General features: G+C 39.8%; 1 protein-coding gene across 8 annotated transcripts in view; it reads left to right on the forward strand.

Moving 5' to 3' along the window:
* Positions 1–14,518, forward strand: part of AOPEP (aminopeptidase O (putative)) — a 361,551-nt gene that overhangs the window by 235,528 nt on the left and 111,505 nt on the right. For all 8 annotated transcript variants that reach the window (XR_010945107.1, XR_010945108.1, XM_067744804.1 and 5 more), the window contains 2 exons: positions 351–458; positions 10,461–10,504. Coding sequence is in view for 6 of the 8 variants with exons in the window: in XM_067744804.1 (XP_067600905.1) it covers positions 351–458; positions 10,461–10,504 (152 nt within the window). In the remaining 2 variants the exon portion in view is untranslated. The remainder of the gene's footprint in view (positions 1–350; positions 459–10,460; positions 10,505–14,518) is intronic.

Below are 14,518 nucleotides of genomic sequence, written 5' to 3' on the forward strand. Positions count from 1 at the left end.
GAGTGATTTTAAAAAGTATTCTAAGTTGTAAAGGCCTTTCCTGATAGCTGAGGGAGAGAGGAGCTGGGTCTCTCTTCCCTTTTGGTCCATGATGGACCTCCAGGCTTCACGTAAGCCAAGGATAAACAAGATGGTGATACCATTAGTAGATCAGTTGAAAGCAGAGTAGTTGATCCTTAAGTACCAGACTCGACCTTACTGGTAAGAATATAAAGGGCTGCCTGGGACAGGTCAGGCCAAACTTTCTAGATGAGCATAAGGTGCTGGTGGGTAGATTAGAGTTGACTTTGTAAGCATTTTTCTGATGAACACATGATAAGTATCTTTTTTTTCTTCTTCCTTTCTTTTAGGGCTATTTCCTTCTCCGGTTCCTTGCCAGAAGACTTGGAGATGACACCTATTTTTCATTTTTAAGAAAGTTTGTGCACAAATTTCATGGGCAGCTGATTCTTTCCCAGGTAATTTATAAGTCCTTGTGAGTCCACGATATACAATTGGAGGAGGTGTAGCTTGTGGCGACTAGATGATGTGAATGTTTAAAAGTAGGGAGGGCTTCCCTGGTGGCGCAGTGGTTGAGAGTCCGCCTGCCGATGCAGGGGACACGGGTGCGTGCCCCGGTCCGGGAAGATCCCACGTGCCGCGGAGCGGCTGGGCCCGTGAGTCATGGCCGCTGAGCCTGCGCGTCCGGAGCCTGTGCTCCGCAACGGGAGAGGCCACAACAGTGAGAGGCCCGCGCACCGCAAAAAAAAAAAAAAAAAAAAAGCAGGGAAAAGATTTCTGTTTTAATACAATAGGAAAGATAGGAAGTTAATGAAGTGGACACAGGGAAGTGTTGTTTCCGGGAGGGTGATCTCCCCATAGTTTAGGACAGACTGTAACCCAAAGCTGTCCTGTGCACAGTGATGTGGGTAGTTGCACCTTAAGTGACCTGGAAAACAAAAACGAAACAATCCTGCTCTCCCCTCCACCTGGAATGAGCTTTCCAAGGTTGGCTGCTTGTCCTTTGTCTCAGTGTCATTGCCACAATCTCAGAGTCACTCCAGCTGAGCAGATATACATTCACCCAGTTCTTCTCTAACCTTTGCCTTTTTCATTGCCTTCCTTGCCATCACCGTTCTTCACAATTATATTTTCCTTTACGGGTCCATTTGTTTCTTTTCCCTCTCCTCCATTCTGTGTATAAACTCAACAAGGCCACACCAGTATGAAGTACTAGTACTTTATTTCACCAGTACTTAGTATATGATTCGCACACAGTACATACACCATATATATTTGATATACAAATAGATTAAAGACAAGATACACTGAAATATTCAGACAGTCTGGCCACAAAACTGTCGGAGAGAGACTCTGTCAGTTTATACGGGCGTGAGGCCAAGCTGCACATAACAAGAAAGTTAACAAAGAGGGAGAGGCTCTGAAAACAGTGCTCGTAGCTGATAGAGAATAAAGGATGCAGTCCCAGCGCAGATTGGACTGATGTGTATTTCTGATTTTTGACAGTTGTGCTCATATACAGTTTTGAAGTCAAACTGTGCACAATGTTAGATGTAAAGGATGTACGTGTATAATCGAACATATGTGCAAGGAATAGCATGAGTGTGACAAAACTAGATACCCGTTCCGTGTCTCTACCCTCTCCTTATTCTTTGGTTGAGGGGAGGGGCGGTATTCCTAAACCTGTATTTGGAAAGGCAGCTTGAAAACTGGCTCAGGAGTCTTATGTGATCAGTTGACTGAATAGCCCAAACCACTTCTCGCCAAGATACTGCCGCACTGAAGGAGTGTTGGGTTTACTGTGACTTCTGAGGCTCTGATACCCGCTTCCCATGGAACACTCAGTGCTCCCTCCACCAAATCGTTCAATTTTACTTTTGTTAAACTCTTCTGAATTATAGCTTTATTGTTTTTTCATAACAGTTTTATTGACATATAATTCACACACCATAAATTTCACCCTTTTAAAGTGTACAAGTCAGTGGTTTTTAGTGTATTCACAAAGTTGTGCAACCGTCACTGCTCTCTAATTCCAGAACATTTTCATCACCCCCCAAAGAAACCCCACACCCATTAGCAGTCACTGCTCCATTTCCACCTCCCACCGGCCGTAGGCAACCACTAACCTACTTTCTATGGATTTGCCTATGCTGGACATTCCGTATAAATGGACTTTGGGGACTGGCTTCTTTCACTTCGCATAATGTCTTCAAGGTTCATGTTGTAGCATGTATCAGTACCTCATTTCTCTTTTTTAATTTTACTTTTTAACCTTTTAAATTGTGATGAAATATACATAAGAAAATTGACCATTTTAACCATTTTTAAGTGTATAGTTAGTGCCTTAAGTATCAATACATTGACATTGTTGTGTAACTGTCACCACCATGCATCTCCAGAACATTTCAATCTTCCCCAGATGAAACTTGTATCCATTAAACAATAACTCCACATTCTTTCCTCCCTTCAGCCCCTGGCAACCACCATTCTATTTTCTGTCTCTGAGTTTGACTACTCTAGGTACCTCCCGCAAATGGAACAATACAATATTTGTCCTTTGGTATCTGGCTTGTTTCACTTAGCGAAATGTCTTCAAGGTTCATCCATGTTATAGCATGTATCAGAATTTCCTTCCTTTTTATTTTTATTTATTTTGGCCGCACCACACAGCTTGTGGGATCTTAGTTCCCCGACCAGGGATTGAACCCTCAGCACTGAAAGTGCAGAGTCCTAACCACTGGACCACCAGGGAATTCCCTTCCTTCCTTCCTATCAATATTTCTTTGTATGCATATTCCACATTTGGTTTATCGATTCATCCATTAATGAGCACTTGGGTTATTTACACCTCTTGGCCCTTGTGAGTAATGTTGCTGTGAACATTAGTGTACAAAGATCTGTTTGAGTCCCTGCTTTCAATTCTTTTGAATATATACCTAGAAGTGGAATTGCTAGATTATGTGGTATTCAATTTTTTGAGCAACTGCCATATTGTTTTCCACACGGGCTGCACCATTTTACATTCTCACCAGGAATGCACAGGGGTTCCAGTTTCTCCACATCCTCACCAACACTTGTTGTTTTGGTTTTTTTGATAATAGCCATCATAGTGAGTGTGAGTGGTATCTCATTGTGGGTTTTTTTTTTTTTTTTTGTCTTTTTTTTGCGGTACGCGGGCCTCTCACTGTTGTGGCCTCTCCCATTGCGGAGCACAGGCTCCGGACGCGCAAGCTCAGCGGCCATGGCTCACGGGCCCAGCCGCTCCGCAGCATGTGGGATCTTCCTGGACCGGGGCATGAACCCGTGTCCCCTGCATCAACAGGCGGACTCTCAACCACTGCGCCACCAGGGAAGCCCTCATTGTGGTTTTAATTTGCATTTTTCTGGTAACTATGCTGAGGATTTTTTCATGGACTTATTGGACGTTTGTATATATTTTTTGAAGAAACGTCTATTGAGATCCTTTGCTGATTTTTTATTTGGGTTGTCTTTTATTGAGTTATAAGAGTACTTTATATATTCTAGATTCAAGTCCCTTATCAGATATATGATTTGCAAATATCTTCTTGCCTAATTAAAAGTTACTCCTATGTTTTGTTCTAAGGACTTTGTATTTTCCCTCTTATATTTAGGTCTCTTACCCATTTTGAGTTAATTTTTGTATATAGTGTGAGGTAGATGGTTCAGCTCCATTCTTTTGCATGTGAATATCCAGTCGTCCTTCTGCCAGTCCCATAGTAAGTTTGGAAATTATTGCTTTTCCGACTGACACCTACTCATTATAAAAAAATGTAATAAGCAGTACAGAAAAGTACAAAGAAGAATATAAAATATCATTCAAAATCTCACCATCCATAATTACCTATAATTAATATTAGGTGAACACCATTCTAGAAATTGCACTCGGTTTCTTTCTTCTTTCTATATATTATGTATGATATGTATACACGTATCTATGTGTATATGGGTATATAGTACATATGTATGTGTGTTTGTGTATGATTGTACACACATGTATAGTTACAAAGACATATTTAGAAATAATTTTCTAAAAATATGATTATATTGTATGTGCTTTTTAATGAAATGTTTTAAATTTTATTTTACTTGGATTTAACACATGAAAAAGAAACTAAGATGAATATAAAAGACTTTCTTGAACTTCAGATAAATATAAGAGAGATCACTTCCTAAAAGATTCTTCAATTACAGAAAATCTTTAAGAGATTGAAATTGTTAGTTTTTTTCTCTTTAGATATATATCTTATTTTTAGAAAGCATCAGTTTTTTCTCTTATGTATAAGATGAGGAAACCAGTAGTTATGTACTTCAACTACTTTTCCCCCAATTCTAGATTGTTCTTAATTCATATTTTTACGTAGTTAAGAGGTTTATATCATTTATGGTGTGTGCTGTTACTACAATGTAGTTTTCACATTGCATAGTCCTAGCTCTGTATGTAAAGGATTTCGGTATTCACTAACTGTCATTTTACCACGCTTCTGTATTCATGAATGCTTTATTTTGGTTCAACTCTTCTTTGGCTAAATTTAGTTGGCAAATTGATGTTCAAGTTGCTTGAGAATGTTTGCCTGTTGCCTTTATATTTGAATTACAAACTGTCTGGGTATAACATTCTTGGGTCATGCTTTCATTTCCTCGGAACTTTGTGGCTATTGCTCAGCTGCCTTCTGGCATTAAATACTGCTGTTGAAACTTTCGAAGTCAGTCTATTTTTTTCTCTTTCTACCACTCAGATGACAGAAGAATTCTTTACCATTGATGTTTAGTAATTTAATCAAGAGTGGCTTGGTGTCCGTGAGTCTGCATCAGTTTTTTTTCCTGGAAAACACTGTGCATTTTTAGACTCAGAATCTATTCTTCCTTCTTTCAGTAAAATTGTCTTAATTGTATGTTTGAACACATTCATTTTTCTTTTTCCCTTGCGGGATTCTGAATTTCAAGGTTACTGGTTATCTGTATGTTATGTCATCTTTGTCCTCCGTACTTGTTATTTTCTAGTCGCTTTTGTCTTTATAGTATATGTTTATCTCAAGCAATATTATTTTTTATTAATGTTATTATTATAAAATTATTAATTTTTTTCTTTAATAGCTGTTCTTTTTCTTGATGTTTCTGTTTTATTAATGCTTGTATAGTGGTATTATTTTGGTTCCTAATTTATTCCCTTTGCTTTGAAATCTCTTCCTCTCATTTAGTTGTTTTGTCATCTTGTCTGAGCTTTCATTTTACTGAATTTATGTTCCTATTATTTTCTTTTAATTTATATTTTAGTGTAAAGCATTCGTGGAGAATTTTCTTCTGTGCCGTGGATTATGTTTTCTTCAAGACTGGATTCTTTGTCTTTTATGCTATGCTTCTTGTTTCTGTCTCTCTCTTTTGGTGGGTTTTTGTTGTATTAGTTTGCATAGTTGCCATACTTTTTTTCTGGCTCATTCTCAGCATGAGTTGCACTGTCCTGACCTTCTGTTTATTCTCATATGTATTGGAACGTTATCCTTGATTTCTTTTGCAACTTCTCTTAGGAGTGTTTTTCTTCCCCTCTGAGCTACGGTTTGAAGTTTGGATATTATGCATGGAGAGGGTGGAGGGGAAGAGCTCCTCTGGAGCTGTATACAGCCTTTGTTGTAAGAATTTGGCTCCACTAACTCTTGAAATTTTGTTAAAGGTCCCCAGCCAAGATTCTCTTCACCTAATTTGGGTGCCACTTTTTTCCATTGCAGGTACTCTCTCAATTAATATTGTTCTTCCAATTCAGCTCGGAGCCCTAGAACCTATACAGTTCATGAGAGTGTCATCCTCGGTTGTTTATTTCCCAGGTTTTGCTCATCTCACTTGAGCAAACATTTTTCAGTCCCTTCACAGTCAAAAAGAGAGGAAAAATATATTCCTGTTTCTTTCCAAATGTGTGGGTATTTGTGAGAATTTGTGGGGTTTGGGCAATTCACCAGTACCACTCCTGCTAAGCTTGAGGGAGGGGGTGGTACAGAGGGAAGGTTGGAGGCTGTGTTGGAATCTTATGTTTCTTCTTTAGTTGTCTCTTTGAAGTTTATGCCACAAGCTGTATTCTCTCTGTGTTTGGACGCTGCTGGTGAAGTTTTTGCTAACTTTTTTTAATGGATTGTGTTTTTGTTTATATTGCTAGTTAGTTATTGATGAGGAAGACCATGATTCAGTTTCTTTACTCAGAAGTTCCTCAGTTTCTTCTTTTTCCAATTTACTTTTGAATCCTTTTCTTTCCGAATACCCCATCTGCCCAGTATTTCAGAATTATCATCTTTCTACCTCCCAACTAAAATTGCTCTCTTGAGTTTAACAATAACTTATTCCTGACCATTTCGTTCCTTTTCAGTTCTTATGCTGCCAACACTGTCCTTATTTCAACATTTTGATTGTTTGTTTTGCCTCTCCTACCTCCCCCTTCCCTATGACCATAGTAATTACTCATAAAACGTCTGACAGAAATCCCTAATCCTGGGTAATTATCAAGCCAGTGTCAGTTTATCCAGTAGACTCCACATGCGCCTGCTTTTTGTTGAATACTTTCACCAGGACTAAAAAATAATTACCAAATTCGTCATGTGCCGAAATCGGTGTCGTTTTTTTTTAATTGTAATGCTTTATTTAGTGTTGTTAGGTGATAATCAAAATAAGCTGTCTGGGACTGACCTGATTAGTATATAGATTATTAGGAGAATAAAAAATGAAAAAAAAATTCCCAAGGAATGTGTTTTTCGACCAGAGTGTGGGCTTGTAATAATTGTCAGGGATCCAGATAAAATTTCACCCCGACCCACTGTCAAAACGGCAGGATTGTTGTTGTTGTTGGTTTTGTCTTTGGCTTTAATTTTTTTCAGGCATACTCTAGTGGTGAGAAACTGGGACCCCTAGTATTTGTTGCTAGCTGACTTTGTCAGTGATCCTAGATCAAGTCAGTGTCTTAGATCCTGTCAGTGATCCTAGAATCAGCCTTGAAAGAAAACCCTCCTTGTCCAATTGATATTTGTAAGTTGTTTTTATAAAAGTGCCAACATGCTGAAGGGAAGAGTGAAGACAGATGAAAATTGAAAAGAGGTGGTAAGGGAAGGAATAATCATAAGAGACATCTTTCTTTTTATAACATTCTGTTGTGGAGAATGGGGAAAGGCTTCTATGATGAATCCACTCCAGGAGTATATGCCAATTTATGACTAGAACCAGGAGAACTAGCGTTTTGTGGTTAAGATTATGTCTATGAAAGGAATACAAAGGGCCAGTTGAGTTGATTCCACTGATGATACAAAGACCGCCTGGATGAGACCAAGTGTCTTCTTGCATTGGATGGAGCATAGGACAGAGAATATCTAGCACTGTAGACAAACATTCCCATAGCCTGTGGAAATACAGGCATCGTGTCTTAGAGATGCTTGAGGTATTGGTTTTTTGTGACCTAGGGTGATCCCTTAGACCCATCATCCTCAGCATTGGTTGGCAGCCTTCAGCTAGCTGCTGTGTGTCCTGCAGGTCTCAGCTCTGAGACAGGAAGAGGCAGATGGCCACCTGCTAAGAAGTGGGACAGTTATCTTTCTTAAAAAATGAAGCAGGGTTTCTTGGGGACTTCCTGCAGTTTTCTTGTATTCACACAAAATCTGAAACATTGCGCCCTGCAGTTTTATAAAGAAAGATCCAATTGTAATTGGAAAATGCAAAAGGGCAGAATTAAGGTTAACTCTGGATTTCCTGCTTCTCATGCAATTAAATTCTCCCCCTTGCCATTGAGTTAATGTAATTTTCCCCCCACATAATTGGGCATAAATTACTGGACAAATGTGGGATAAGTTGATATGGACTATAAGAAGATAATGAAGTAAAATTATAAGAAATTATAAATACAGTACTTGGATTTTTAAGAAGCAAGAATTCTGTCATTAAGCCAATGAAATATCTGCAAAGTAATCTAATAATAGATTATGAAAAATTAATTTCTAATTCAACTTTTATTTACAAAATAATTATTAAAATAATAAAAATAATGACTCTAAGAACCTCAGTCAAAAATACTTTTTTGCATTCTAAATATTGCTTTTGTTTCCCTTGCTATTTTTCCCAATATACCCACTGCAGGTGCATTATTCTATTTGGGGTTGTCCCCTTCCATTTTGACTGATACATGTTTTGTTTTGTTTTTTAATTGAACTATGGTTTATTTACAATGTTGTATTAGTTTCTGGTGTGTACTGCAAAGTGATTCAGATATTCTTTTTCAGATTCTTTAACATCATAAATTACTACAAGATATTGAATATAGTTCCCTGTGCCATATAGTAGAGCCTTGTTGTTTATCTATTTTATATATAGTAGTGTGTAACGTAGTAGTATGTATCTGATAATCCCACTCCTAATTTATCCCTCCCCCACGTCCCCTTTGGTAACCATAAGTTTGTTTTCTGTGTCTGTTTCTGTTTTGTAAATAATTTCATTTGTATTATTTTTTTAGATTCCACATGTAAGTGATATCATATGGTATTTGTCTCTGTATGACTTACTTCACTTAGTATGATAATCTCTAGGTCCATCCATGTTGCTGCAAATGGCATTATTTTATTCTTTTTTATGGCTGAGTAATACTTTATCCATCTGTTGGTGGTCACTTAGGTCGCTTCCATATCTTGGCTATTGTAAATAGTGCTGCTATGAACATTGGGGTGCATGGACTGATACATGTTTTTAATATTAGTTTTGTTGTATTTGTATTGTCTATTTTGGGTGAAGCAGCAATAGGCAAGTAGAGTCTTAGAAGAACAGAAGTTGCAAGAAATAAATCTTTCACTACTGCTCTTAATAGAAAGATTTTTGCCTCTGGAAGAGATGGACCTAGCCACCCATAAACACATAGGAAGTGATGGCTGGCTTCACCAATGTAGTGACGGCTGTGCTTAATGCCATGATAGTAAAAGAACACCCTTGTCATACAAATTGTTTGCAGATTTCTATTCCTGTGTAATTCCATCTGTTTGTAATACGACGGTCTGCACTGCTGCTGGCACCTCACGCTCTGAGTTAAATGGATCTCATCAGAGCCCTGTGCTGACCCTGGATCTGCAGACTTGATTGGGGTGGGCGTTTCAGTCTGGAGGGATGCTCATTCAGCAGTGTCATATTTGGTCATCTGGGCTTACATATGTGCCCTCTTTAAAGGACGAGTTTGAAGGGTTATTTTCAATTTATTGAAAGAAAACCTTCATGTATAGATCTTATTTATTGCTCAATATCAAGCCTCTAGAAAGTTAAACATTGTTCTTGTTTGTTTCGTGTTCTGTATTTATCCAAAATGTATCTTATCAAACCTTCAGATGGGGGAGGGTTGACACTAGACTTACCCATTTAGCAAATAAAAATGTACAACCCCCATAACAGATAAAGAACAAATAACTTTTTAGTGTAAATATGCCCCCAATTTAGCTGAGCATCCTATATTTTATCTGACAAACCTAGTTGAGACCAAATCAAGATTCCAGAGTTAGATGGGGTAAAAAGATTGATCACAACACACAAGTTGTAAATTAAATACAAATGTGATTTTGAACATTCGTGTGTGAATATTTTTTAGGTCTTCTGGTATTGTGGTTATGTTTTAAAAGACGCCTTATCTTTTAGAGATATTTACTGAAACATTGACTGGTGAAATTATGTAATGTTTGCGATTAACTTCTAAATAATACAGGAGGTAGGTAAGTGGATGGGGCAGATTTGCTGTGGGATAATGGGTACATGAAGGTAATTATGCTTTTTTACTACTTTTGAATGTGTTTGAAATTTTCCATAATAAAGGATAAAATGGGTTTGTGTGTAAGTCATGCCTTTAGATTAAAAAAAAAAAAATCTATTCTTGAAACATCTTAAATGTCAAACAATTGAGGACTTGCACAGTGGCACCAGAAGAGGCTGCAGATGGAGGCAAGGGCCCGTGAACGATTTCTGGAATTGTGACATCTTTGTTCCTCCACTGGGATATTAATTGCCTTGATTTTCGTCTTTATTGTCTATAGAGCAATGCAAAAAAGCTGTTGGTTACTAGCCTCCCAGAGTTGAGATTATTCAGTGTGTAATAGGATATCCAGGGAGAGCTCACAGAGAGTAGAGCATGGTTAAGTAGAGAGGGATAGGGCTTTATGCTCTGGCCAGCCTTTTGAAAATAGTGAAACATGAAATGAAATAAACCGTTGGGTTAGGTCAAAATAACAAACGTTACTTTTTTCAATTTGTTTGTGGTTGTAACTGATTGGATTGAAGCCCTGGTAAATTAATAAATTGAGTATATAGCCTAATAATTCAGTATCGGCCTACCTTCCCTAGCAGGTGAGCTGTCAGCAGCTGGGAACGCTCAGTCCCTGGCGTGACTCTGGGCAGGGTTATTTACTGATGGACATCTTTAATGATTTGTCTTTTTCTTATTCCAGGATTTCCTTCAAATGCTGTTGGAGAGCATCCCAGAAGAAAGAAGGTGAGGACCGATTTAGGAATTAAGGGCCCAGTTTTATTTATTTATTTTAACATCTTTATTGGAGCCCAGTTTTATTTTTAATGTTAAAAATGACTCTGCCATTGTTTGGCAAGTTGCAACCTAGAAAGTTTAATCTTCCTCTCTCAATAGAGGAGGGACCTCCGCAGACAGCAGGAGTCCTGGGATGATCAACTAGGTCTAGAAATATTGGGAGTGTGGATTCTGGGAGCCAGCACACGCAGCAGGGGAGCCCCAGAGTCAGGAGTCCTGAAAGTGGTAGAGGAGGCAAGCCAAGGACACTCTGTGGCCTCAGCTGCTGAGGAAAAGAATGGAGGGCAGAAAAGTTCTATCAGTTAGGGTGGCTTGTTTTGAAATGTCTGAAATGTTTCAGATTTACCATCCTTCTTTTTTTTAAAGTAAACATATGGGTTTTCTTCACGTAAAAAATCACATCAGATGTAGCCATTATTCCTAAGGTCAAGAACAACAGTTTACCTGTGAGAATTTTTCTTTTCTTTTGTACTTGCCCTGAAATAACTTTTCAGGTCCTCTAATAGAATGGAGCAGTTTCCTTAGGAACTAATACAGAAAAAGGAAAAAGAAAATGAATAGAAATTGTATATTGCCTCCTTAGGCTGTTACGAAAGTCTGTTTCTGAATGACGACTGAGCATTCTTTAAGAAGAACTTCTCAGGACACAAATACAGCAATTTTCGTGGAAGCCACAAAGTGCATTTTTAGTTTTGGAGGTCTTCTTTCTTTTCATCCTCTTCCTAATAAGGTTATGGAGTTCATTTGGATGGCCCCAAGCCCTCTGGCTCTGGGGGACCTGGATTTTATCATTGCGAATATTTTTTGTGGACCCACAAAGAGACTTTTGTTGTGATTGTGGAAGTTAAGAGCAGCATCTCCATTGAATGGTGGCCACAACCACCAACCTTCACCCCTGAGAGGACGCCTTGCCCAGTTAGGATCACTTTTTCGCTAGCAGGCTTAAGCTTCTTTTTAAAATTCTCCTGAAACGTTAAGGAGATTTCATTGCTACAATGAATGTATTTCAGCAAGTATACTAGAATATATTTTGAAACTGAAACATCTTCTTTCCTGCCAACTAATCTCAGAATCGAATCCAGCTATTAAAGCAGACTGTTCACCCTTTTGCCTGTGCGGCATGTTGTACCAATTTCATCCAGGTCTCCAAAGGCCCCACACCTACCCCTGGAGCTTCCAACCTTTGGCTCCATTGCAAACCGATCCTCAGGCACATCTGTTAAGCACGTGAGCTGTTCCGAACAGGACAGTCTTTCACTTTAGACCAGCCAGTTAGGGTCCTGGGGCTGGCACGTCTGTGTCATACTGCGTTTCCATTGTTGTCTTGCTTCGATGAATTTTAGCATTCTCTACTGAGCACCTCCCTTACCAGACTTTAGGCTGGACACTAGGTAACAGAAAGGAATCAATTCTATGCCTAGCCCTCAGGGAGCTCCTGGTCAACTTCTGAAGACGAAGATGTACGTGACACAGGTCATGACTCAGGGTAGGAGGTTCTCTGGTGAGCTTCAGAGTCCTGGGTGCATGGAGATACAGTTCAGCAGTCCTAGCCTCGAGCCTTCAGGCCAGAGGTACTACTGAAGGTTTTAGGTAGGGAAGTGCCGTCAGCAGGTTGGAAAGATACTCGGGGGAGGCAGCAGGGAAGATAGATGGGGGTGGGGAGAAATAGACGTCAGGAGACCAATTAGAGACCGGTACAGTAGTTCACTCAAGAGATCCAGAGCTGGAGCCGTGGGTGGGATGGTGGCAGTGGGCTTTGAGAGTACGAACAGATCTCAGGAATATTCCGGAGGTGCCACAGTTAAGACTTGGTTGATTGGTTGTGAAAGCTGAAAAGAGGAGTCCAGCGTGACCTGACCTTTCTCTCTTGGCCACTTAGTTACGTGCTGAGTGTAGAAGCCCTGGAAATCCAGCTGGTAGTTGTTTGGTCTCAGGAGTCAGTATGGGGCAGAGGGAAGGAAGGGAGGGTATCTGCAGTGGAAGAGCGGAGATGAGAAGTCATGTTTTAGACGTCTTCAGTGTGAGGTTTCAGTTTAAATGCTGATGAGACCAAGGAAAGAAAAAGCTAGAAGTGCTTAGAAGGAGATTCAAACAAATCCTGGGTGCCTGTCTGCCCTGGTAGAACAGCACCATATCCAACATGCCTTGCCCATCTGATATTCCAGCGGTACCAACAGCTGCGGGTTCTCTCTTTGCTCATCAGCTATTGTTGTTTGTGTGTGTGCATTCACGTGTTTGTTTTAATTCAGTACTTTTCCTCCCCCACGAAGCTAGGGAGTACTCGTTTGTAACTGTTACCTCAGCAATTTTCATTATCTACCCAAGCACAAATGACTTGCTCTGATCAAGAAAAGAAGTAACCACGTGTAAAGCTTTGAGGCATACACTATTTGCATCCCGCCACATAGGGAGGGAACTTATAAACGTAAATTACTAAAATTTAAAAACCCATACAGAATGTAAGTTGCATTCCAGAACAAGAGCATTTTCTGTCTCAGACCCTGAGCATGGAAGCTCCTAAAGCCTTCATCCATCTAGAACTGTACTTCCCCAATTCTTTCCATCTTCTCTCAGTTCCTGGGAACATTACCGGGCCTTGCGCTTTCCTTCAGAGGCGCAGATAGAATGTGATCTTTAGAACCTCAAGAGGCCGAAGACAGAGCCAAGAGTGATAAAGACCTTTCTCCTGATCAGCAACAAGTTGATAGGCACAAGCAGCAGATCTGGTTAATAGTCAGTTCCCCATCCTTGCCACTCCACCCCAGAGATCAACCAAAGAAGCAATACACCACAGGCAATACTGCTTTCTCGCATGCCCGGGTCTGTTTCTATGTACTGTGATATTACGAAGAGAGGAGCAACTGGTCACTTCCGCAGCCTTAAACACAGATTATTTCTCTAGCCAGCGTCGTGCAGGATGGCCAGCATATTCTCTCCCTTGCAGCATTAACTACACGTGACCACATTTAGAGCTCACAGGGTCCGGAGACCCCACTCCTAAAACTCAGAGCTGCCTTTCAGGACGTAGGCGTACAGCAAGGGAACTCTCCTGCCAGAGGGTAAAACAACTTGCTGTTCCAGATACCCAGGAGGTCTCAGTAATGAGGCAGAAGTACCGCTCACTAGTACAGAGATGGAGGGCGTGCAGTTGTGGGTCTGTGTACTTTTAGCTATCTGTATAAAATCAATTTCCATAGTGATCAGACATGCAGAAGAGTAATTTCCTGTAAGTTCTGGATCCCAGCGAAGTGGAAATGCTTCTGCTTGTCTGTTGTGATTATTTAAGCCACATGATCTCAGAGGGGAAAAATTCACCCTTGGCTCTGACTCTGAGTGTCTTGATTTGAAAAAGTCAGCTTTCAGCTTTACCACTGCTATATATCCAAGCTCAGACCTAAAAATTCACCTGTACTGTCATCTCAGTAATTATGATCAAAACAGCCAAAATTCTGTACATATTTTTTCATAAAACATACAGCCCATTTCTTTCCTGAAAGTTCAGCATTTTCAAACAGTCTCCCATAATTTCCTTGGGAGGTTAAGGCTACTTATACTACCTTAAAAAATTGTTTCTGGCAGATGGAGTTAGTGCTTTGATCTTCCTCTCATAGTTTAACATCTCATTCCACGTTAGGAATCTGTAAACAGGCATCAGTGCAGTTTGATGTCTGTGCTGATACTGGGAGTCTAGAAACTGAGATCCTTTCTTTAGCCTGGGCTGACTTTGACTGGTCTTCTTATACTGCAGTTTCTCCATCTGCTAAAAAGCCGCACAACCATTGACACCCACTTCACGAGGATATTATGAGGAATGAAGTGATAATGGTTATAAGATGTATTGAACCTTTCCAGGGGAAAGCGATCTGGAAACACAGGTTCTCATCATTCACAGGAGAGTGTCTTTTGCTCCTGGATGCAGCTAAACAATGAACTCTCCTGTCCTCATGCTTCTGCCCCTCCCAA

Source organism: Pseudorca crassidens, chromosome 7 (genome assembly GCF_039906515.1).
Source record: "Pseudorca crassidens isolate mPseCra1 chromosome 7, mPseCra1.hap1, whole genome shotgun sequence".
Lineage (NCBI taxonomy): Eukaryota > Metazoa > Chordata > Mammalia > Artiodactyla > Delphinidae > Pseudorca > Pseudorca crassidens.